Consider the following 27,501-nt stretch of genomic DNA (forward strand, 5'->3'; position numbering starts at 1 on the left):
TCTGAGACTTGTGGTGTGTATAGATGGTTGATTGATTGAGTCTGAGACTTGTGGTGTGTATAGATGGTTGATTGATTGAGTCTGAGACTTGTGGTGTGTATAGATGGTTGATTGATTGAGTCTGAGACTTGTGGTGTGTATAGATGGTTGATTGATTGAGTCTGAGACTTGTGGTGTGTATAGATGGTTGATTGATTGAGTCTGAGACTTGTGGTGTGTATAGATGGTTGATTGATTGAGTCTGAGACTTGTGGTGTGTATAGATGGTTGATTGATTGAGTCTGAGACTTGTGGTGTGTATAGATGGTTGATTGATTGAGTCTGAGACTTGTGGTGTGTATAGATGGTTGATTGATTGAGTCTGAGACTTGTGGTGTGTATAGATGGTTGATTGATTGAGTCTGAGACTTGTGGTGTGTATAGATGGTTGATTGATTGAGTCTGAGACTTGTGGTGTGTATAGATGGTTGATTGATTGAGTCTGAGACTTGTGGTGTGTATAGATGGTTGATTGATTGAGTCTGAGACTTGTGGTGTGTATAGATGGTTGATTGATTGAGTCTGAGACTTGTGGTGTGTATAGATGGTTGATTGATTGAGTCTGATACTTGTGGTGTGTATAGATGGTTGATTGATTGAGTCTGAGACTTGTGGTGTGTATAGATGGTTGATTGATTGAGTCTGAGACTTGTGGTGTGTATAGATGGTTGATTGATTGAGTCTGAGACTTGTGGTGTGTATAGATGGTTGATTGATTGAGTCTGAGACTTGTGGTGTGTATAGATGGTTGATTGATTGAGTCTGAGACTTGTGGTGTGCATAGATGGTTGATTGATTGAGTCTGAGACTTGTGGTGTGTATAGATGGTTGATTGATTGAGTCTGAGACTTGTGGTGTGTATAGATGGTTGATTGATTGAGTCTGAGACTTGTGGTGTGTATAGATGGTTGATTGATTGAGTCTGAGACTTGTGGTGTGTATAGATGGTTGATTGATTGAGTCTGAGACTTGTGGTGTGTATAGATGGTTGATTGATTGAGTCTGAGACTTGTGGTGTGTATAGATGGTTGATTGATTGAGTCTGAGACTTGTGGTGTGTATAGATGGTTGATTGATTGAGTCTGAGACTTGTGGTGTGCATAGATGGTTGATTGATTGAGTCTGAGACTTGTGGTGTGTATAGATGGTTGATTGATTGAGTCTGAAACTTGTGGTGTGTATAGATGGTTGATTGATTGAGTCTGAGACTTGTGGTGTGTATAGATGGTTGATTGATTTAGTCTGAGACTTTTGGTGTGTATAGATGGTTGATTGATTGAGTCCTCCACCAGCAATGTGTAGCAGCACCCGTTATCTTCCTTTAAGTTCTCTTTCTTTATCCAAATCATTATTTCTCACTCCTTTATAGGGGATATAGATAGCAACACTGTAGAGAGTTTGTGGTTTATTGTGCTAATGTTACGTAATCTTGTTTTTTTCTTCATGCCTCTAGAGGTTGTTGAGGAGGGTGAGTAATAATTCACGTCTGTTTTTAAATCTTTCTGTTTTCTTCACTTCATTGATATCAAAAAGAGACTTTGAGGACTTTGACTCTTTTGAGATCTTTCTTTTACATAAGATATCTTTCTCTTTACGGGTTTCACTTCACAACATTTCTTCGTCCACGGTACTGCGACCAAATGTTTCTCGTTTGTCAACTGAACGGGGGTCTAACACAGGCAGTCGAGTTGTACAGCATGACCTGGGTGGGATAACCTCTGACCTTTTGGGACTGTTTCATGTTGGTTGTGTTGTTGTTGTGTGTCATTTGATTGTTTGTCTGTCTGTCCTCTCGTGGGGGTACTAGTCAAGCATGGCCGTATCCCAGATGGCATCCTATGCCCTATATAGTGCACTACTTTTGACCAGGGCCCATAGGGCTCCCACAAGATTCCCACAGGATTGCCAAATGATTCCCACAGGGCTCCATAGGGCTCCACAGGGCTCTCATAGGGCTCCATAGGGCTCTCATAGGGCTCCATAGGGCTCCATAGGGCTCTAATAGGGCTCCCATAGGCTCCACAGGGCTCTCATAGGGCTCCATAGGGCTCCAAAGGGCTCTCATAGGGCTCTCAAAGGGCTCTCATAGGGCTCCATAGGGCTCCATAGGGCTCTAATAGGGCTCTCATAGGGCTACATAGGGCTCCATAGGGTAGTAGTGCACTATATATTGAATAGAGTGCCATTTGGGACACAGATTGTCCTCTGTCTCCAGACAATATTCTAAAGTAATGTCGTCCCTTCATGTCCTTTCCATCAGCTGCACTTAGAGACTGGAAAAAGCTCAAGTGAATTCTCAGTCTTGTCATTTTTATTTCCCATACTCCGGTCAGATCAGTGCAGATGAAGGAAAGGAGACGAGGGGAGGATTCTACATTAGACTATTGAGATGCAACACCCAGAATCTAACCTCCCTCCCTCCCTCCCTCCCTCCCTCTCTCCTCCTCTCCTCCCCTACCCTCCACTCTTCTCTCCTCCTTCCTAGGCGGCCCAGGGGGGTGGACACCGGACCCTGCTCTATGGTCACGCCATCCTCCTACGCCACTCCTTCAGCGGAATGGTGAGCTGACCCTCATATTCACAGTGGCCCGCATGGTACCCTATTCCCTTTATAGTGCACTTCTTTTGACCAGGCCCCATAGGGCTCTTGTAAAAAGTTGTGTACTTTAATTAGGAATAGAGTGCCATGTGGGACATACGTTTTAACAACTACAAACATTTTACTGAGGGGCTCCAGTGACTGAGGAGCTCCAGTGACTGAGGAGCACCAGTGACTGAGGAGCTCCAGTGACTGAGGAGCACCAGTGACTGAGGTGCTCCAGTGACTGAGGAGCTCCAGTGACTGAGGGGCTCCAGTGACTGAGGAGCACCAGTGACTGAGGGGCTCCAGTGACTGAGGAGCTCCAGTGACTGAGGAGCTCCAGTGACTGAGGAGCTCCAGTGACTGAGGAGCTCCAGTGACTGAGGAGCTCCAGTGACTGAGGTGCTCCAGTGACTGAGGAGCTCCAGTGACTGAGGAGCTCCAGTGACTGAGGAGCTCCAGTGACTGAGGAGCTCCAGTGACTGAGGAGCACCAGTGACTGAGGAGCACCAGTGACTGAGGAGCTCCAGTGACTGAGGTGCTCCAGTGACTGAGGGGCTCCAGTGACTGAGGGGCTCCAGTGACTGAGGAGCACCAGTGACTGAGGAGCTCCAGTGACTGAGGTGCTCCAGTGACTGAGGGGCTCCAGTGACTGAGGAGCACCAGTGACTGAGGAGCACCAGTGACTGAGGAGCACCAGTGACTGAGGAGCTCCAGTGACTGAGGTGCTCCAGTGACTGAGGAGCACCAGTGACTGAGGAGCTCCAGTGACTGAGGGGCTCCAGTGACTGAGGAGCAACCTCTGTGAAAGCTTTAGCAGTACCAGAGCTGTATTTTCAGTGGAAAAGTGTTGAATGAAAAGGTCACCAGACCAGACTGTATTACCTTAACATTAGAATGCAGAAGCTCTAAAGATAGAACGCCCAATGGCTTGAGATTTGCACACAATTGGAAATAATTTAACAGTATATATTCTGAAATAATTTAACAGTATATAAGTATACTGTAAATGAAAACGATAGAAATGAATCATAAAGTATGTAAATACATTTTATCAATTGTTTTCCTTCCTATCTTCTCGCAATTTCATATTGTGTGGCTTCTCAACAGTACCTGACCTGCTTGAAGACATCAAGGTCGTTGACAGACAAACTGTCATTTGACGTGGGATTACAAGAAGATTCAATAGGTACCATTTATATTACACACAGCCCTGCTCCCTGTAACTACATCTAATGGTGTTAGGTACCATTTATATTACACACAGCCCTGCTCCCTGTAACTACATCTAATGGTGTTAGATACCATTTATATTACACACAGCCCTGCTCCCTGTAACTACATCTAATGGTGTTAGATACCATTTATATTACACACAGCCCTGCTCCCTGTAACTACATCTAATGGTGTTAGATACCATTTATATTACACACAGCCTTGCTCCCTGTAACTACATCTTGTAACGGGTGTCTAGTTCTTCCTCCTCCTCAGACGAGGAGAGGAGAGAAGGATCGGAGGACCAAAATGCAGCGGGTTGTGAATACATAATGAATTTATTGAAAGACGAAGACGAACACGAAAAGCACTTGGAAAATTACAAAATAACAAAACGACGTAGACAGACCTGAACATGGAACTTACATAAATGCACGAAGAACTCACGAACAGGAACGGACTACATCAAACGAACGAACAAACGAAACAGTCCCGTGTGGTGCACAGACACAGACACGGAAGACAATCACCCACAAACAAACAGTGTGAACAGCCAACCTATATATGGTTCTCAATCAGAGGAAAACGTAAAACACCTGTCCCTGATTGAGAACCATATAAGGCTAATTACAAACGACCTAAACATAGAAACACAAAACATAGAATGCCCACTCCAACTCACGCCCTGACCAACTAAACACATACAAAAATAACATAAAACAGGTCAGGAACGTGACAGAACCCCCCCCTCAAGGTGCGAACTCCGGACGCACCACCAAAAGTCTAGGGGAGGGTCTGGGTGGGCATCTGTCCACGGTGGCGGCTCAGGCTCTGGGCGTGGTTCCCATCCCACCATAATAAATCCCCGCTTCTTTATCCCCCTCACAATGACCACCCTCCAACTAACCCCACCTAAATTAAGGGGCATCACCAGGATAAGGAGCAGCACCGGAATGAGGGGCAACACCAGAATGAGGGGCAACACCAGAATGAGGGGCAACACCAGAATGAGGGGCAACACCAGAATGACTGGCGGATCCTGGCTGGCTGGCTCTGGCGGATCCTGCCTGGCTGGCTCTGGCGGATCCTGGCTGGATGATGGCTTAATGCTGGATGACGGCTCTGGCTTGTCATGGCTGGATGACGGCTCTGGCTGGTCATGGCTGGATGACGGCTCTGGCTGGTCATGGCTGGATGACGGCTCATGGCTGGATGACGGCTCATGGCTGGATGACGGCTCATGGCTGGATGACGGCTCTGGCTGGTCATGGCTGGATGACGGCTCTGGCTGGTCATGGCTGGATGACGGCTCTGGCTGGTCATGGCTCGCTGACGGCTCTGGCTGGTCATGGCTCGCTGACGGCTCTGGCTGGTCATGGCTCGCTGACGGCTCTGGCTGGTCATGGCTCGCTGACGGCTCTGGCTGGTCATGGCTCGCTGACGGCTCTGGCTGATCTTGTCTGGCGGAAGGCTCTGGCTGATCCTGTCTGGCGGAAGGCTTTGGCGGCTCCTGTCTGGCGGAAGGCTCTGGCGGCTCCTGTCGGGCGGAAGGCTCTAGCGGCTCCTGTCTGGCGGAAGGCTCTAGCGGCTCCTGTCTGGCGGACGGCTCTGTAGGCTCATGGCAGACGGGCGGCTTTGCAGGCTCATGGCAGACGGGCGGCTTTGAAGGCTCAGTACCGACGGGCGGCTTTGAAGGCTCAATACAGACGGGCAGTTCATGCGGCGCTTGGCAGACGGACAGTTCAGACGGCGTTAGGCAGACGGACAGTTCAGGCGCCGTTGGGCAGACGGGCAGTTCAGGCGCCGCTGGGCAGACGGCAGACTCTGGCCGGCTGAGACGCACTCTAGGCCTGGTGCGTGGTACCGGAACTGGAGGTACCGGGCTAAGGACACACACCTTCAGGCTAGTGCGGGGAACAACAACAGGGCACACTGGACTCTCAAGGCGTACTATAGGCCTGGTGCGTGGTACCGGCACTGGTGGTACCGGGCTGAGGGCACGCACATCAGGGCGAGTACGGGGAGAAGGAACAGTGCGTACAGGGCTCTGGAGACGCCCTGGAAGCCTGGTGCGTGGTGCCGGAACTGGAGGTACCGGGCTAAGGACACGCACCTTCAGGCTAGTGCGGGGAACAACAACAGGGCACACTGGACTCGATGCGCACTATAGGCCTGGTGCGTGGTACCGGAACTGGAGGTACCGGGCTGAGGGAACGCACCTCAGGGCGAGTGTGGGGAGAAGGAACAGTGCGCACAGGGCTCTGGAGACGCACAGGAGGCTTGGTGCGTGGTGCCGGGACTGGAGGCACTGGGCTGGAGACACGCACCATAGGGCTAGTGCGTGGAGGAGGAACAGGGCTCTGGATACGCACTGGAAGCCTGGTGCGTGGTGCCGGGACTGGAGGCACTGGGCTGGAGACACGCACCATAGGGCTAGTGCGTGGAGGAGGAACAGGGCTCTGGATACGCACTGGAAGCCTGGTGCGTGGTGTAGGCACTGGTGGTACTGGGCTGGAGCGGGGAGGTAGCGCCGGAAATACCGGACCGTGCAGGCGTACTGGCTCCCTTGAGCACTGAGCCTGCCCAACCTTACCTGGTTGTATGCTCCCCGTAGCCCGACCAGTGCGGGGAGGTGGAATAACCCGCACTGGGCTATGTAGGCGAACCGGGGACACCATGCGTAAGGCTGGTGCCATGTATGCCGGCCCGAGGAGACGCACTGGTGGCCAGATGCGTTGGGCCGGCTTCATGACATCCGGCTCAATACTCAATCTAGCCCGGCAGATACGAGGAGCTGGTATGTACCGCACCGGGCTATGCACACGTACAGGAGACACCATGCACTCTACTGCGTAACACGGTGTCTGCCCGTACTCTCGCTCTCCACGGTAAGTACAGGGAGTGGGCGCAGGTCTCCTACCTGACTTCGCCACCCTCCCTTTAAGCCTCCCCCCAAGAAATTTTTGGGTAGTACTCACGGGCTTCCAGCCTTGCTTCCGTGCTGCCTTCTCATATCGCCGCCTCTCTGCTTTCGCTGCCTCCAGCTCAGCTTTGGGACGGCGATATTCTCCTGGATGAGCCCAGGGTCCTTTACCGTCCAATATTTCCTCCCATGTCCACGAGTCCTGGTTTCTCTGTTGAGCTCTCCCACGCCGCTTGGTATTTGGTTGGTGGGTGATTCTGTAACGGGTGTTTAGTTCTTCCTCCTCCTCGGACGAGGAGAGGAGAGAAGGATCGGAGGACCAAAATGCAGCGGGTTGTGAATAGATAATGAATTTATTGAAAGACGAAGACGAACACGAAAAACACTTGGAAAATTACAAAATAACAAAATGACGTAGACAGACCTCAACATGGAACTTACATAAATGCACGAAGAACTCACGAACAGGAACGGACTACATCAAACGAACGAACAAACGAAACAGTCCCGTGTGGTGCACAGACACAGACACGGAAGACAATCACCCACAAACAAACAGTGTGAACAGCCAACCTATATATGGTTCTCAATCAGAGGAAAACGTAAAACACCTGTCCCTGATTGAGAACCATATAAGGCTAATTACAAACGACCTAAACATAGAAACACAAAACATAGAATGCCCACCCCAACTCACGCCCTGACCAACTAAACACATACAAAAATAACATAAAACAGGTCAGGAACATGACACATCTAATGGTGTTAGGTACCATTTATATTACACACAGCCTTGCTCCCTGTAACTACATCTAATGGTGTTAGATACCATTTATATTAAACACAGCCTTGCTCCCTGTAACTACATCTATGGAATCCATAACCATGTTAGAAATTAAAAGGGAACAGTTTGGTTGATTATGTGAAAATGATTAGAATAATGTTGAGGACACAGCAGTTTACCTGACACAAGACTGAATCCAAACAGTGGCATTTGCCTGTGCTTAATCCCATTCCATTTCTTTTTTTATCCTGAAAAACTCCCCAGTCCTTAAAGATTACAAACATACCCATAACATGATGCAGCCACCACCATGCGTGAAAATATGGAGAGTGGTACTCAGTGATGTGATGTGTTGGATTTGCCCCAAGCATAAAACCTTGTACTCAGGGAAGAAAATGAATTGCTTTGTCAACTTTTTTTGCTGTATTACTTTAGTGCCTTGTTGCAAAGTACGTAATTACAATGTTGTTGATCCATCCTCTGTTTTCTCCTATCCCTGCCGTTAAACTCTGTTACTGTTTTAAAGTCACCATTGGTCCCATGGTGAAATCCATGAGCAGTTTCCTTCCTTTCCGGCAACTGAGTTAGGAAAGACGCCTGTATCTTTGTAGTGACTGGGTGTATTGATACACCATCCAAAGTATAATTAATAACTTCACCATGCTCAAAGGGTCCCTCCCTCAGCGGAGACCCTGAGCTCTGACGTCATGTATAGCATGTTACTGCACTGCCACTGCGTTCCAATTTAAGAGCTTATCAGTGTCCAAATCTGCGTATATGGGTGCGGGTGAAAAGATCTGAGATTTTCGAGCCGTATACGGGTGCGGGTGTAAAGATCTGCGATTTTGAAGGGCTACCTGTGACTCTACTAGACGTGCAGACTGGTTTCCATATTAATAGCTGACCTTGGTATTTATATGTGCTGTGGCCCCCATAATAGAGGCACTATATCAACGTGAGGACGTTACGAGCAGACAAAATGGCTGCCTTGAGTCCGTCTTTTGCCTGGCTTTGAAACTGTTGATCTTTGAATTTCGAAGACTTCAAAATGTACTGATCAACGATCCTGCAGCAAATAATGATATACTAACAACGCTGTATGTATAAGTGGACTATGGACCGCCAATTAAATGCAAGAAATGTACATGCCAGTGAAATATTTGAAGAAGTATGCATTTGTATTTCAGTGGTAGATTTCTATATCTTTATATTTTTCTTATCCTTATGAAGTTACAATTCATTTGTTACCATAGTTAACATAGTCGTATTGTAACCTCAGATCCCGGGAACCACATTGTGAGTGCACTGGCTAGCAACTATGTTAACAGTCTGTCACTAGAGACTATGCTAGTCTGTCACAGGAGACTATGATAGTCTCATCCGAGGCCTGTCGTCTGTCTCTCCAGGAGAGGCATGTTGGTGGACCATCCACCCTGCGTCCAAGCAGAGGTCAGAGGGAGAGAAGGTCCGTATCGGAGACGACCTCATCCTGGTCAGTGTGTCCACAGAGAGGTACCTGGTGAGTATCTATCAATCAACCAGTAAACCAATCAATCAACCAATCAATCCGTCCACAGAGCGTTATCTGTGAGACCCTAATTGAACACTATTTGCTGCTCATTGTCACCTTGTAGTAGGTGTGAAGTTAGGCGTGAAGGTCGGTGTGAAGGTAATTATATGGTTTTAAGTTCCTCTTAATACTCACAGCCTCACATATGGCCAGAGGCAGGGTAGCAACACATAAAGGGATAAAACAGCAATGAGAACCACATCGATCCTAAAAACTCTCATAAATACTGTCTAGTCTAGCTACCCGACTGTTTTTGTATTCAACCGTGTTTTATTGCTGCCTTCCCCAGACAACAAGTTGGCTAAAGCCTGAACAGATTGTCACACTGGCAATATACTCTCACCTCCTTACAGACAATATCAACATGTTATTGCTCGTACTTTGGTTCAGACGGTTTGTTTTGAGTTAGACGAAGAACATTAAATCTGTTGTTCAGTTCACAGACTGTGGATCATTGCTCATTTCTCCATCTCCTATATTTTTTTCCTTTCAGTTTTTCACTTGTTGGTCTGTATTTCTGCTGGGTTGATTTATTTCCATGCCAAGGCGTTTTAATATCTGAATATCTGTAGCGCCGGGCCTACCTCCCTGTAAGAGACCACTGAGGAATGACTGAACGTCCAAGTGGGAGGGAAATTATGTGTGTTTTGGACGGATTATGTGCCTCACTGATCTCAATGCTGACTGATTGATTGAGCAGGCCAGGAGGAGACCCCAGGTCCTAGATCATTTTGGGTTGTCTTGCCAGAGCAAGCTAAGAGACTAAGATTCAGCAGAGACAGCACAAACAGATCTGAGACCTGGCTAGGTAATGCAAGACAGCACAAACAGATCTGACCTAGCTAGGTAATGCAAGACAGCACAAACAGATCTGAGACCTGGCTAGGTAATGCAAGACAGCACAAACAGATCTGAGACCTGGTTAGGTAATGCAAGACAGCACAAACAGATCTGAGACCTGGCTAGGTAATGCAAGACAGCACAAACAGATCTGAGACCTGGCTAGGTAATGCAAGACAGCACAAACCGATCAGAGACCTGGCTAGGTAATGCAAGACAGCACAAACCGATCTGAGACCTGGCTAGGTAATGCAAGACAGCACAAACCGATCTGAGACCTGGCTAGGTAATGCAAGACAGCACAAACAGATCTGAGACCTGGCTAGATAATGCAAGACAGCACAAACCGATCAGAGACCTGGCTAGGTAATGCAAGACAGCACAAACAGATCTGAGACCTGGCTAGGTAATGCAAGACAGCACAAACCGATCTGAGACCTGGCTAGGTAATGCAAGACAGCACAAACAGATCTGAGACCTGGCTAGATAATGCAAGACAGCACAAACCGATCAGAGACCTGGCTAGGTAATGCAAGACAGCACAAACAGATCTGAGACCTGGCTAGGTAATGCAAGACAGCACAAACAGATCTGAGACCTGGCTAGGTAATGCAAGACAGCACAAACAGATCTGAGACCTGGCTAGGTAATGCAAGACAGCACAAACCGATCAGAGACCTGGCTAGGTAATGCAAGACAGCACAAACAGATCTGAGACCTGGCTAGGTAATGCAAGACAGCACAAACAGATCTGAGACCTGGCTAGGTAATGCAAGACAGCACAAACAGATCTGAGACCTGGCTAGGTAATGCAAGACAGCACAAACAGATCTGAGACCTGGCTAGGTAATGCAAGACAGCACAAACAGATCTGAGACCTGGCTAGGTAATGCAAGACAGCACAAACAGATCTGAGACCTGGCTAGGTAATGCAAGACAGCACAAACAGATCTGAGACCTGGCTAGGTAATGCAAGACAGCACAAACAGATCTGAGACCTGGCTAGGTAATGCAAGACAGCACAAACCGATCAGAGACCTGGCTAGGTAATGCAAGACAGCACAAACCGATCTGCTCACACAATCATCCACATCACATCAATCCACTTGAAATAGTCCTGTTAAAACAGTTCTCAAGTCTTGAACCCCCTCAGCCCAGGCCAACCAGTGGCATTTATCTGGCTGATGAGCTGACAACGATTCCCAAACCTTCCATAACAAAGCCATCAGTTACAGAGAGATGAACCGGGAGAAGAGCCCCCTAAGCAAGCTGGTCCTAGGGCTCTGTTCAGAAACACAAACACACCCCACAGAGCCCCAGGACAGCAACACAATTAGACCCAACCAAATCACGAGAAAACAAAAAGATAATTACTTGACACATTGGAAAGAATTAACAAAAAAACTGAGCAAACAAGAATGCTATTTGGCACTAAACAGAGAGTACACAGTGGCAGAATACCTGACCACTTTGACTGACCCAAACCTAAGGAAAGCTTTGACTATGTACAGACTCAGTGAGCATAGCCTTGCTATTGAGAAAGGCCGCCGTAGACAGACATGGCTCTCAAGAGAAGACAGGCTATGTGCACACTACCCACAAACACCATGAGGTGGAAACTGAGCTGCACTTCCTAACCTCCTGCCCAATGAATGAACATATTAGAGACACATATTTCCCTCAGATTACACAGAGCCACAAAGAATTCGAAAATAATCACATTTTGATAAACTCCCATATCTGTGGGAGAAAATACCACAGTGTGCCATCACAGCAGCAAGATTTGGGACCTGTTGCCACAAGAAAAAGGCAACCTGTGAAGAACAAACATCATTGTAAATATAACCCATATTTATGATTATATATTTTCCCTTTTGTACTTTAACTATTTGCACATCGTTACAACACTGTATATAGACATACTATGACATTTAAAATGGCTCTATTATTTTGGAACTTGTGTGATTATTTTTTACATTTACGTTTAACATTTAAGTCATTTAGCAGACGCTCTTATTTATTGTTCACTTTTTATTGTTTATTTCACTTTTGTTTATTCATTTCACTTGCTTTGGCAATGTAAACATATGCTTCCCATGCCAATAAAGCCCCTTGAATTGAATTGAGAGAGTTAGAGAGAGTTAGAGAGAGAGAGAGAGAGAGAGAGAGAGAGAGAGAGAGAGAGAGAGAGAGAGAGAGAGAGAGAGAGACAGAGACAGAGACAGAGACAGAGACAGAGACAGAGACAGAGACAGAGACAGAGACAGAGACAGAGACAGAGAGAGAGAGAGAGAGACAGAGAGAGAGAGAGAGATGCAAAGCATGAAACAGAGAGAGCGATAGAGTGTGCTGGAAGCATTTGGGGAGGAAATGTGTAATTATAACATAGCTACACTCAGCGGTGCATGAGTTTCAACTCTACCAAAGGAAAACATTCATCTGATTCATCACCCTACTGACAAAACAATCGATTGTTCCTCAACTATGGAATGAATATCACACAGGGGTTGTTTCGTGAGTGATGAAGAACTATTGGTTTTTCTGATATCATTGATATGAACCATCCCAGTATACTCTCTTTTGTTCTGAACATCTTTGAAGGTTGTGGTTAGAGCTGTTGTCTCGATGCTAGAGTCCCAGAGCCTGTCTGTGTGAAGCTGTGTGTTGTGGATTAAACTGGTGTTGGCAGTCTCATTGTGATCAGTAGGCCATGGAATCCCTTTGAGCTCGACTATCTCTTCTCCCCAGCAAAGACTAGCCTGGCTTGAGATTTTAATCTAGAGCCACAGCTGATGGGGGTCCCTTAGAGAGGGCGCATGGTCTTTGTGGCAGTAATGCACTGTAAAGGCTTTAGACAGTGTCCAAACACTGTCAGGGTTGAGACAAAGTCATAAAATGCCAACTAGCTTTACAGGCCCAGTGGAGTCAAAAGAACATGATTTTCCTGTGTTTTATATACACTGAGTGCACAAAACATTAGGAACACCTGCTCTTTCCATGAAATGTAGTGACCAAGTGAATCCAGGTGAAAGCTATGATCCCTTATTGATGTCACCTGTTATGTCCCCTTCAATCAGTGTAGATGAAGGGGAGAAGACAGGTTAAAATGGGCAGGACAAAATATTTAAATGCCTTTGAACGGGGAATGGTAGTAGGTGCCAGCCGCACCAGTTTGAGTGTGTCAAGAACTGTAACGCTGCTGGGTTTTTCACGCTCAACAGTTTCCCGTATGTATCAGTAATGGTCTACCACCTAAAAGACATCCAGCCAACTGGACACAACTGTGAGAAGTCAACATGGGCCATCATCCCTTTGGAACACTTTCAATACCTTGTAAAGTCCATGCCCCGACAAATTGTGGATGTTCTGAGGGCAAAAGGGGTTGCAACTCAATATTAGGAATGTGTTCCTAATGTTTTGTACAATCAGTGTATAGTTCCACACTATGAGGTTGACATAATACTGTGAAATGGTGAAAATGATGATAATGCCCTTTTAGTGTAAGAGCTGTTTAAAAGACCACCTGAAATGTCAGCCTGTTTTAGTGGGATGGATTTTTGGCCTGCGTGGTGACATCACCAGGTGGTAAATTAGTTAATAGACCAATAGGAAAGAGACTTCCAAACCTCTCTGCCAATAACAGCTAGTTTACAGTTTTCCCATCCCCACTCAGACCACTCCCAGGCAGTCTTAGCTAAATTCTTCCTTGAGAAATTGCTCTTTGCTAAGAAGCTATTCTATTTTTATTTTAATTGGAAACAATCACAGTAAGATACTTAATTGTCACCCAGAAATGATTTGATATTGAGATAAAAATGGCTACATTGGAATTTTAAATCTCTCCTTTACCAGTCCCCATATCCCCCCTCTCGCTCTCTCTCTCTCTCACACACACAGACACACACACACACACACACACACACACACACACACACACACACACACACACACACACACACACACACACACACACACACACACACACACACACACACACACACACACACACACACACACACACACCACTGCTCCTAACCCCATGCTGTGTCCTCTCTTCCAGCACCTGTCCATCTCTAGTGGTAGTTTCCAGGTGGATGCCTCCTTTATGCAGACTCTGTGGAACGTCCAGCCTACCTGCTCGGGAAGCAACGTGGCTGTAGGCAAGTACACCATGACTCAATTATACAATTATCATTTCAGGTTAATCCTTCATTATGAACTAGGACATATTTTGTTGTTTCAGGAATGTGATGTACTTTACGCTGCTTTGTGACATACACCCCTGGGTTTTACCTTGGGAAAACAACCCACACACCCCTGGGAAAACAACCCACACACCCCTGGGAAAACAACCCATACACCCCTGGGAAACCAACCCATACACCCCTGGGAAAACAACCCATACACCCCTGGGAAACCAACCCATACACCCCTGGGAAAACAACCCATACACCCCTGGGAAAACAACCCATACACCCCTCGGAAAACAACCCATACACCCCTGGGAAACCAACCCATACACCCCTGGGAAAACAACCCATACACCCCTGGGAAACCAACCCATACACCCCTGGGAAACCAACCCACACACCCCTGGGAAACCAACCCATACACCCCTGGGAAACCAACCCATACACCCCTGGGAAACCAACCCATACACCCCTGGGAAAACAACCCACACACCCCTGGGAAAACAACCCACACACCCCTGGGAATACAAACCATACACCCCTGGGAAACCAACCCATACACCCCTGGGAAACCAACCCATACACCCCTGGGAAACCAATCCATACACCCCTGGGAAACCAACCCATACACCCCTGGGAAACCAACCAATACACCCCTGGGAAACCAACCAATACACCCCTGGGAAACCAACCAATACACCCCTGGGAAACCAACCCATACACCCCTGGGAAACCAACCCATACACCCCTGGGAAAACAACCCATACACCCCTGGGAAAACAACCCATACACCCCTGGGAAACCAACCAATACACCCCTGGGAAACCAACCAATACACCCCTGGGAAACCAACCCATACACCCCTGGGAAACCAACCCATACAGCCCTGGGAAACCAACCCATACACCCCTGGGAAACCAACCCATACACCCCTGGAAAACCAACCCCTCCACCCCTGGGAAACCAACCCATACACCCCTGGGAAACCAACCCCTCCACCCCTGGGAAACCAACCCCTCCACCCCTGGGAAACCAACCCATACACCCCTGGAAAACCAACCCATACATCCCTGTTAAACCAACCCATACACCCCTGGGCAACCAACTCATACACCCCTGGGCAACCAACCCATACACCCCTGGGCAACCAATCGATACACCCCTGGGAAACCAACCCATACACCCCTGGGAAACCAACCCATACACCCCTGGGAAACCAACCCATACACCCCTGGGAAACCAACCCATACACCCCTGGGAAACCAACCAATACACCCCTGGGCAACCAACCCATACACCCCTGGGAAACCAATCGATACACCCCTGGGAAACCAACCCATACACCCCTGGGAAACCAACCCATACACCACTGGGCAACCAACCCATACACCCCTGGGAAACCAACCCCTCCACCCCTGGGAAACCAACCCATACACCCCTGGAAAACCAACCCATACATCCCTGTTAAACCAACCCATACACCCCTGGGCAACCAACCCATACACCCCTGGAAAACCAACCCATACATCCCTGTTAAACCAACCCATACACCCCTGGGCAACCAACCCATACACCCCTGGGCAACCAATCGATACACCCCTGGGAAACCAACCCATACACCCCTGGGAAACCAACCCATACACCCCTGGGCAACCAACCCATACACCCCTGGGAAACCAACCCATACACCCCTGGGCAACCAACCCATACACCCCTGGGAAACCAACCCCTCCACCCCTGGGAAACCAACCCATACACCCCTGGAAAACCAACCCATACATCCCTGTTAAACCAACCCATACACCCCTGGGCAACCAACCCATACACCCCTGGAAAACCAACCCATACATCCCTGTTAAACCAACCCATACACCCCTGGGCAACCAACCCATACACCCCTGGGCAACCAATCGATACACCCCTGGGAAACCAACCCATACACCCCTGGGAAACCAACCCATACACCCCTGGGCAACCAACCCATACACCCCTGGGAAACCAACCCATACACCCCTGGGTTTTCCCTTGGGAAACCAACCCATACACCCCTGGGAAACCAACCCATACACCCCTGGGAAAACAACCCATACACCCCTGGGAAACCAACCCATACACCCCTGGGAAACCAACCCATACACCCCTGGGTTTTCCCTTGGGAAACCAACCCATACACCCCTGGGAAAACAACCCATACACCCCTGGGAAACCAACCAATACACCCCTGGGAAAACAACCCATACACCCCTGGGAAACCAACCCATACACCCCTGGGAAACCAATCCATACACCCCTGGGAAACCAGTGGGTGTAAGTCTATTAATAAGTCAGTCGATAATCAGATCATCACTGAGGCTAGTATGGTGTGAACATTTCACCATAACTTCAAAAGATCCCTATTGACCTTAGAATCTTGTGTTTATCCAATAGGATTTCTGTGTGGTGGTCACGTGATGCATCTGTGTCACGGGCATGATGAGAGTCTGACTATACCTGGATCAGAGGCCAGCGAGATGGAGCAGAGGTACACTAGGCTTCCTGTCTGCCATTGTAACAGTATGTTAGAATATGTCCTGAAGGCCAGAGGTAGGCTCTTAACCTACTATTTAAGGGCACTTTTTACTGGCACTTACAGTTACCTTTTATGATTTAAGAGAGCTTTAAATGAACTGCCATGACATTTTATCACCATACTGTTGAATCGTTTAGAGAAATGAGATACATAGCCGTCTCTGGTCCTCAATGAATCTTGATCATCATCCACCTTTTATTAACATCTCTGAATGTACATTGGTGTCCAGATTTCTCTCTTGAGGCTTGTGTCAAAATTAAGTGATGTGCTTTTTTGGTGAATATTTTAATGTAATTTTGTCTGTATATTTTATTAAAGTACAGACTAAGAGCTTCATAATGGAATATCATACATTATAAATTGGGTGATTAAAACCCTGAAGGCTGTGGTATATCAGACTGTATATCATAGGTATGACAAAATATGTATTTCTCTGCTCTAATTACGTTGGTAACCAGTTTATAATAGCTATAAGGCCCCTCAGGGGATTGTGGTATATGGCCAATATACCACGGCTAAGGGCTGTATCCAGGCCCTCTGTAGTCCGTTGTGCGTAAGAACAGCCCTTAGCCGTGATATATTGACCATAAACAGTACCACACCCCCTTTAAATGTAGTTGACAAGCAGGAGAAAATGCCCTTAGAAAGATTTTGAGATTTTCATACTTCCTAGAGAGCCCTCCTTTGTTTACGCCCATTCAGCATCCTTCACACCCTCTTAAGCCTTAGCCCCACCCACACATAACGCATGTGAGTCAGCATGGTATTGTCCTCCAGAAAGTTGTCTCTCTACTTAAACCCAGCAAAATTCAGGGCAGCAATGTTTGTTGCGAACTGTAGCAACACTGTTGCAGTTGTCCCTAGCTATATCTTTCCAAAAATCCACAGTAGCAAAGATGATCTCTATACTGATCAAGGAAGAGCCCGTTCTGTTATTAACATAAGTCTGTGACATGACAGAGCCATGTGCTTTCTCCTTGGCTCAACTAGGCTGATAATTCTACGTTTTTATTCATATTTACGGATCCCGTACAAGTTTGTAATTAAGCCACATGAAAGTTTATATGTTCAAGAAGGCATTTAAAAAAAATCTAAACAATACTAATAATTACATGCATATAGTACGAGTCAAAAGTTTGGACACATCTACTCATTGTCTTGTTTTAGTGTCGGTCAGGACGTGAGCTGGGTGGGCATTCTATGTTGTGTGTCTAGTTTGTCTGTTTCTATGTTTGGCCTAATATGGTTCTCAATCAGAGGCAGGTGTTTTGTGTTGTCTCTGATTGGGAATCATATATAGGTGGCTTGTTTTGTGATGGGGTTTGTGGGTGGTTGTTTCCTGTCTCTGTGTTTTCTCTGCACCAGCTAGGACTGTATCGGTTTGCCACTTTTTGTTATTTTGTATTTGTAAGTGTTCTCTGTTTATCATTTAATTAAACATGTTGAGCACTGGCTACGCTGCGTGTTGGTCCGATCCCTGCTACACCTCCTCTTCTAGTGAAGAGAGGGAAGGCTGCCGTTACAACATTCAAGGGTTTTTCTTTATTTTTACTATTTTCTACATTGTAGAATAATAGTAAAGACATCAAAACTATGAAAGAACACATATGGAATCATGTAGTAACCAAAAAAGTGTTAAACAATTCAAAATATATTTTATGTTCTTCAAAGTAGGCACCCTTTGCCTTGATGACAGCTTTGCACACTCTTAGCAATCTCTTAACCAGCTTCATGAGGTAGTCACCTGAAATGCATTTCCAACAGTCTTGAAGGTGTTCCAACATATGCTGAGCACTTGTTGGCTGCTTCTCCCCTTGGGGTCATTGTCCTGTTGAAAAATAAATGATAGGCCCACTAGGCACAAAACAGATGGGAGGGTGTATTGCTGCAGAATGCTGTGTTGATGTGCTTGTTCATGCTGGTTAAGTGTGCCTTGAATTCTAAATAAATTACTGACAGTGTCCCCAGCAAAACACCTCCATACCATCACACTCCAGCTCCATACTTCATGATGGGAACCACACATGCGCAGATCATCCATTCACCTACTCTGTGTCTCACAAAGACACAACGGTTGGAAACAAACATCTCAAATTTGGACTCATCAGACCAAAGGACAGATTTCCACCTGTCTAATGTCCATTGCTGTTTTTTCTTGGCCAATGCAAGTCTCTTCTTCTTATTGGTGTCTTTTAGTAGTGGTTTCTTTGCAGCAATTCAACCATGAAGGCCGGATTCACGCAGTCTCTTCTGAACAGTTGATATTGAGATGTCTCTGTTAATTGAACTCTGTGAAGCATTTATTTGGGCTGCAATCTGAGGTGCAGTTAATTGACGATTTCTGAGGCTGGTAACTAATGAACTTATCCTCTGCACCAGAGGTAACTCTGGGTCTTCCTTTCCTGTGGCGGTCCTCATGAGAGCCAGTTTCATCATAGCACTTGATCGTTTTTGCGACTGCACCTGAAGAAAATTTCAGTTCTTGAAATTTTCTGGATTGACTGCCTTCATGTGTTAAAGTAATGATGGACTGTCGTTTTTCTTTGCTTATTTGAGCTGTTCTTGCCATAATATGGACTTGGTCTTGTACCAAATAGGGCTATCTTCTGTAAACCAACCCTACCTTGTCACACCACCACTGATTGGCTCAAACACACTAAAAAACCTAAGAAGGAAAGAAATTCCACATATTCACTTTTAAAACCTATTAGGGATAGGTGTTCCGCTAGCGGAACAAACAACAGAAATCTCAAAATAAAAATTCCTAAAACATACAAGTGATATACATCAGCTTAAAAATAAACTTATTGTTAATCCAACCACAGTGTCAGATTTCAAAAAGACCACGGCGAAAGCATTCCATGCGATTATCTGAGGACAGCGCCCAGCACACAAAACATTACAAACAGTAACCAGCCAAGTAGAGGAGTAACAAAAGTCAGAAATAGCGATAAAATGAATCACTTACCTTTGATGATCTTCATATGGTTGCACTCACAAGCCTCCCAGTTACCCAATAAATGTTAGTTTTGTTCGATAAAGTCCCTCTTTATATCCAAAAACCTCTGTTTGGTTAGCGCGTTTTGTTCAGTAATCCACTGTCTCAAGCAACATCTGGTGAAATTGCAGAGCGTGAAACTCAACAAAACAGAAATTCTCATAATAAACATAGATAAAAGATACAAGTGTTATATATCAGCTTAAAGATAAACTTCTTGTTAATCCAACCGCTGTGTCAGATTTCAAAAAGGCTTTACGGCGAAAGCATACCATGCGATTATCTGAGGACAGCGTCCAGCTAACAAAACATTACAAGTAGAGAAGTCACAAAAGTCAGAAATAGCGAGAAAATTCATAACTTACCTTTGATGATCTTCATATGGTTGCACTCACAAGACTCCATGTTACACAATAAATGTTCATTTTGTTCGATAAAGTCCGTCTTTATGTCCAAAAACCTCAGTTTTGTTGGTGCGTTTCGTCACAGCAGGCAGACGAAAAATCCAAAAAGTACCGTAAAAGTTTGTAGAAACATGTCAAACGATGTTTATAATCAATCCTCAGGTTGTTTTTGTAATAAATAATCGATAATATTTCAACCGGACAATATCTCCGTCAATAGAAAAGGAAAAACAAGAATGCACACTACCGGTCATTCGCAGAAAACATCTCTGGAAATGTCCACTGTCCACCCATTTAAAGTGGTGTTTCTCCCTCATTTTTCAGAGTAAAAGCCTGAAACAATGCCTAAAGACTGGCCACATGTAGTGGAAGCCACAGGGATTGTGAACTGGGGCATACGTCTTTGTATGGTGGATAGGCTTTCAATGGAAAAAAAGACATTTCAAAATAATATCATTTCCTGGATGTATTTTCCTCAGATTTTCGCCTGCCATATCAGTTCTGTTATACTCAGACATTATTTTAACAGTGTTGAAAACTTTAGAGTGTTTTCTATCCAATACTACCATGCATATGCATATCCTAGCTTCTGGGCAGTTTACATAGGGCACCTTATTCATCCAAACTACTCAATACTGCCCCCGTTCCCAGAAAGGTTAACAAGGTACACTTGTTAATTTAAATGCATTCCAGGTGACTACCTCAAGAAGCTGGTTGAGAGAATGCCAAGAGTTTGCAAAGCTGTTATCAAGGCAAAGGTGGCTACTTTGAAGAATCTAAAATCTAAAATATAATTGTATATATATAACACTTTTTTGGTTACTACATGATTCCATATGTGTTATTTCATAGTTTTGATGTCTTCACTATTATTCTACAATGTGGAAAATAGTAAAAATAAAGAAAAACCCTTGAATGAGTAAGTGAATCCAAACTTCTGACTGGTACTGTATATATACACATTTTTGCGGGCCCTACTGGGGGTGCAGGGTAGCCAAGTGGTAAAGATGTTGCTGGTTTAAATCCCTGAGCCAACTAGGTGAAAAATTTGCCGATGTGCCCTCGAGCAAGGCACTTAACCCTAATTGGTCCTGTAAGTTACTCTGGATAAGAGCGTCTGCTAAAATACAAAATGTTTAAATATAAGTCAAGTGCCTCAGATCCTGTAACTGCTCACATTTAGTTTTCGTTTTAAAATGCACTAGGAAGAGAGTAATTTTTTATTGCAAAATCACTGTTTAATAGAGACAAATGTCCTGGTTTAAATTGAACCTAGTCTGTTTTAAAGGATCCAGACCTGACCCCTCTCCTCCCTCTCTTTGTACCCAGGATTGTGAACTATGAGATGGGTAAAGGAGCATCCAGGGCCCGCTCTCTATGGAGGCTGGAGCCCCTCAGGATCGGGTGAGCTGATACACACGCAGCCACACACACAAACACAAACACCGATACCTAACCCTACCTCACCCTCTCTAATTTCTCCATCTCCCTGCCAGATGCTCACTCACCTAGACACCAATATGCTTTCAGATACTTTTCAGGGTAGTGACACTTTCCACCCAGGATATAAAATATATTATAAACTGGCTGGTTAGAGCCCTGAATGCTGATTGGCTGACAGCCATGGTATATCAGACCCTATACCACTGATATGGCAAAACGTTTATTTTTACAGCTCTAATTACGTTGGTAACCAGTTTATAATAGCAATAAGGCACCTCGGGGGTTTGTGGTATATGGCCAATACACCACGGCTAAGGTCTATGTCCGGGCACTCTGCGTTGCGGCGTACACAGCCCTTACCCGCGGTATATACAATGGGCCATATACCACACCTCCTCGGGCCTTATTGCTTAATTATAAAACGGGTTGTTTGGCTCCTGGATGCTGATTGGACAAGCAGCGTTCCAAGCCGTGCTGTATTGGTCGTCATAGACACACCTATGCCTGCTAAGGTTCCATCTGAAAATGATAACTGCCTCTGCAGAATATCATGTCGCTGTCTGAATCATCTCTTGTATTTATCTCAACTTGCAAATTATTTCCCATTGCTTCCAGCCTAGCTTTTAGTTTGGTACAGCAGGGTTAATATATACCTAGCATTTAGTTTGGTACAGCAGAGTTAATATAAACCTAGCATTTAGTTTGGTACAGTGGGGGTTAATATATACCTAGCATTTAGTTTGGTACAGCAGGGTTAATATAAACCTAGCATTTAGTTTGGTACAGCAGGGTTATAAACACTATAACCCCATCAGGTACTATAACCACTATTACCCCATTAGGTACTATAACTCCATAATGTACTATAACCACCTTAACCCCATCAGGTACTATAACCACTATTACCCCATCAAGTACTATAACCCCATAATGTAATAAAACCACTATAACCCCATCAGGTACTATAACCACTATAACCCCATCAGGTACTATAACCCCATAATGTACTATAACCACCTTAAGCCCATCAGGTACTATAACCCCATAATGTACTATAACCACCTTAAAACCCCATCAGGTACTGTAACCACTATAACCCCATCAGGTACTATAACTCCATCAGGTACTATAACCACTATAACCCCATCAGGTACTATAACCCCATCAGGTACTATAACTCCATCAGGTACTATAACTCCATCAGGTACTATAACCACTATAACCCCATCAGGTACTATAACCACTATAACCCCATCGGGTACTATAACTCCATCAGGTACTATAACCACTATAACTCCATCAGGTACTATAACCACTATAACCCCATCAGGTACTATAACCCCATCAGGTACTATAACCACTATAACTCCATCAGGTACTGTAACCACTATAACCCCATCAGGTACTATAACCCCATCAGGTACTATAACTCCATCAGGTACTATAACCACTATAACCCCATCAGGTACTATAACCCCATCAGGTACTATAACTCCATCAGGTACTGTAACCCCATCAGGTACTATAACCCCATCAGGTATTATACCCACTATAACCCCATCAGGTACTATAACCACTATAACCCCATCAGGTACTATAACCCCATCAGGTACTATAACCACTATAACCCCATCAGGTACTATAACCACTATAACCCCATCAGGTACTATAACCCCATCAGGTACTATAACCCCATCAGGTATTATAACCACTATAACCCCATCAGGTACTATAACCACTATAACCCCATCAGGTACTGTAACCACTATAACCACATCAGGTACTATAACCCCATCAGGTATTATAACCACTATAACCCCATCAGGTACTATAACCCCATCAGGTACTGTAACCACTATAACCACATCAGGTACTATAACCCCATCAGGTACTATAACCACTATAACCCCATCAGGTACTATAACCACTATAACCCCATCAGGTACTATAACCCCATCAGGTACTATAACCCCATCAGGTATTATAACCACTATAACCCCATCAGGTACTATAACCACTATAACCCCATCAGGTACTGTAACCACTATAACCACATCAGGTACTATAACCCCATCAGGTACTATAACCCCATCAGGTATTATAACCACTATAACCCCATCAGGTACTATAACCACTATCACTCCATCAGGTACTGTAACCACTATAACCACATCAGGTACTATAACCCCATCAGGTATTATAACCACTATAACCCCATCAGGTACTATAACCCCATCAGGTACTGTAACCACTATAACCACATCAGGTACTATAACCACATCAGGTACTGTAACCACTATAACCACATCAGGTACTATAACCCCATCAGGTACTATAACTCCATCAGGTACTGTAACCCCATCAGGTACTATAACCCCATCAGGTATTATACCCACTATAACCCCATCAGGTACTATAACCACTATAACCCCATCAGGAACTATAACCCCATCAGGTACTATAACCACTATAACCCCATCAGGTACTATAACCACTATAACCCCATCAGGTACTATAACCCCATCAGGTACTATAACCCCATCAGGTATTATAACCACTATAACCCCATCAGGTACTATAACCACTATAACCCCATCAGGTACTGTAACCACTATAACCACATCAGGTACTATAACCCCATCAGGTATTATAACCACTATAACCCCATCAGGTACTATAACCCCATCAGGTATTATAACCACTATAACCCCATCAGGTACTATAACCACTATAACCCCATCAGGTACTGTAACCACTATAACCACATCAGGTACTATAACCCCATCAGGTATTATAACCACTATAACCCCATCAGGTACTATAACCCCATCAGGTACTGTAACCACTATAACCACATCAGGTACTATAACCCCATCAGGTGCTATAACCACTATAACCCCATCAGGTACTGTAACCACTATAACCCCATCAGGTACTATAACCACTATAACCCCATCAGGTACTGTAACCACTATAACCACATCAGGTACTATAACCCCATCAGGTATTATAACCACTATAACCCCATCAGGTACTATAACCCCATCAGGTACTGTAACCACTATAACCACATCAGGTACTATAACCACATCAGGTACTGTAACCACTATAACCACATCAGGTACTATAACCCCATCAGGTACTATAACTCCATCAGGTACTGTAACCCCATCAGGTACTATAACCCCATCAGGTATTATACCCACTATAACCCCATCAGGTACTATAACCACTATAACCCCATCAGGTACTATAACCCCATCAGGTACTATAACCACTATAACCCCATCAGGTACTATAACCACTATAACCCCATCAGGTACTATAACCCCATCAGGTACTATAACCCCATCAGGTATTATAACCACTATAACCCCATCAGGTACTATAACCACTATAACCCCATCAGGTACTGTAACCACTATAACCACATCAGGTACTATAACCCCATCAGGTATTATAACCACTATAACCCCATCAGGTACTATAACCCCATCAGGTATTATAACCACTATAACCCCATCAGGTACTATAACCGCTATAACCCCATCAGGTACTGTAACCACTATAACCACATCAGGTACTATAACCCCATCAGGTATTATAACCACTATAACCCCATCGGGTACTATAACCCCATCAGGTACTGTAACCACTATAACCACATCAGGTACTATAACCCCATCAGGTGCTATAACCACTATAACCCCATCAGGTACTGTAACCACTATAACCCCATCAGGTACTATAACCACTATAACCCCATCAGGTACTGTAACCACTATAACCACATCAGGTACTATAACCCCATCAGGTATTATAACCACTATAACCCCATCAGGTACTATAACCCCATCAGGTACTGTAACCACTATAACCACATCAGGTACTATAACCACATCAGGTACTGTAACCACTATAACCACATCAGGTACTATAACCCCATCAGGTACTATAACTCCATCAGGTACTGTAACCCCATCAGGTACTATAACCCCATCAGGTATTATACCCACTATAACCCCATCAGGTACTATAACCACTATAACCCCATCAGGTACTATAACCCCATCAGGTACTATAACCACTATAACCCCATCAGGTACTATAACCACTATAACCCCATCAGGTACTATAACCCCATCAGGTACTATAACCCCATCAGGTATTATAACCACTATAACCCCATCAGGTACTATAACCACTATAACCCCATCAGGTACTGTAACCACTATAACCACATCAGGTACTATAACCCCATCAGGTATTATAACCACTATAACCCCATCAGGTACTATAACCCCATCAGGTATTATAACCACTATAACCCCATCAGGTACTATAACCACTATAACCCCATCAGGTACTGTAACCACTATAACAACATCAGGTACTATAACCCCATCAGGTATTATAACCACTATAACCCCATCAGGTATTATAACCCCATCAGGTACTGTAACCACTATAACCACATCAGGTACTATAACCCCATCAGGTGCTATAACCACTATAACCCCATCAGGTACTGTAACCACTATAACCCCTTCAGGTACTATAACCACTATAACCCCATCAGGTACTGTAACCACTATAACCACATCAGGTACTATAACCCCATCAGGTACTATAACCTCATCAGGTATTATAACCACTATAACCCCATCAGGTATTATACCCACTATAACCCCATCAGGTACTATAACCACATCAGGTACTATAACCCCATCAGGTACTATAACTACATCAGGTACTATAACCCCATCAGGTACTATAACCACTATAACCCCATCAGGTACTATAACCCCATCAGGTACTATAACCACTATAACCCAATCAGGTACTATAACCCCATCAGGTACTATAACCCCATCAGGTACTATAACCACTATAACCCCATCAGGTACTATAACCCCATCAGGTATTATAACCACTATAACCCCATCAGGTACTATAACCCCATCAGGTATTATATCCACTATAACCCAATCAGGTACTATAACCCCATCAGGTACTATAACCCCATCAGGTACTATAACTCCATCAGGTACCATAACCCCATCAGGTTTTATAACCACTATAACCCCATCAGGTATTATATCCACTATAACCCCATCAGGTACTATAACCCCATCAGGTTTTATAACCACTATAACCCCATCAGGTATTATATCCACTATAACCCCATCAGGTACTATAACCCCATCAGGTACTATAACCCCATCAGGTTTTATAACCACTATAACCCCATCAGGTATTATAACCACTATAACCACAGCCCAAACACATCCTGGTCCCATCTACCACCAGCCTTCCACAGCTCAAACACATCCTGGTCCCATCTACCACCAGCCTTCCACAGCCCAAACACATCCTGGTCCCATCTACCACCAGCCTTCCACAGCCCAAACACATCCTGGTCCCATCTACCATCAGCCTTCCACAGCCCAAACACATCCTGGTCCCATCTACCACCAGCCTTCCACAGCCCAAACACATCCTGGTCCCATCTACCATCAGCCTTCCACAGCCCAAACACATCCTGGTCCCATCTACCACCAGCCTTCCACAGCCCAAACACATCCTGGTCCCATCTACCACCAGCCTTCCACAGCCCAAACACATCCTGGTCCCATCTACCACCAGCCTTCCACAGCCCAAACACATCCTGGTCCCATCTACCACCAGCCTTCCACAGCCCAAACACATCCTGGTCCCATCTACCACCAGCCTTCCACAGCCCAAACACATCCTGGTCCCATCTACCACCAGCCTTCCACAGCCCAAACACATCCTGGTCCCATCTACCACCAGCCTTCTTATCTCTGGGCTTATGTGACAGATTCTCCAACAGCCATGCCACACATTCTGACTTGCCGTTTGTACTGAGATATTTTGAAACAATGGATGTGCTTCATTGTGGAAGGATGCTGAAATGCCTGAGG

The 27,501-nt window shown here is 45.3% G+C and overlaps 1 protein-coding gene across 2 annotated transcripts in view; it reads left to right on the forward strand.

The window, feature by feature from the left end:
- Window positions 1-27,501, forward strand: part of LOC129825507 (ryanodine receptor 3-like) — a 275,528-nt gene that overhangs the window by 58,385 nt on the left and 189,642 nt on the right. The window contains exons 4-10 of one of the 2 annotated variants that reach the window (XM_055885660.1): window positions 1,493-1,507; window positions 2,525-2,599; window positions 3,731-3,809; window positions 8,949-9,061; window positions 14,013-14,112; window positions 16,570-16,663; window positions 21,443-21,517. In XM_055885660.1, coding sequence (XP_055741635.1) covers window positions 1,493-1,507; window positions 2,525-2,599; window positions 3,731-3,809; window positions 8,949-9,061; window positions 14,013-14,112; window positions 16,570-16,663; window positions 21,443-21,517 — 551 coding nt within the window. The remainder of the gene's footprint in view (window positions 1-1,492; window positions 1,508-2,524; window positions 2,600-3,730; window positions 3,810-8,948; window positions 9,062-14,012; window positions 14,113-16,569; window positions 16,664-21,442; window positions 21,518-27,501) is intronic. The other variant, XM_055885661.1, reaches the window with a different exon arrangement.

This window comes from Salvelinus fontinalis, chromosome 27 (genome assembly GCF_029448725.1).
Source record: "Salvelinus fontinalis isolate EN_2023a chromosome 27, ASM2944872v1, whole genome shotgun sequence".
Taxonomy (NCBI): Eukaryota; Metazoa; Chordata; class Actinopteri; order Salmoniformes; family Salmonidae; genus Salvelinus; species Salvelinus fontinalis.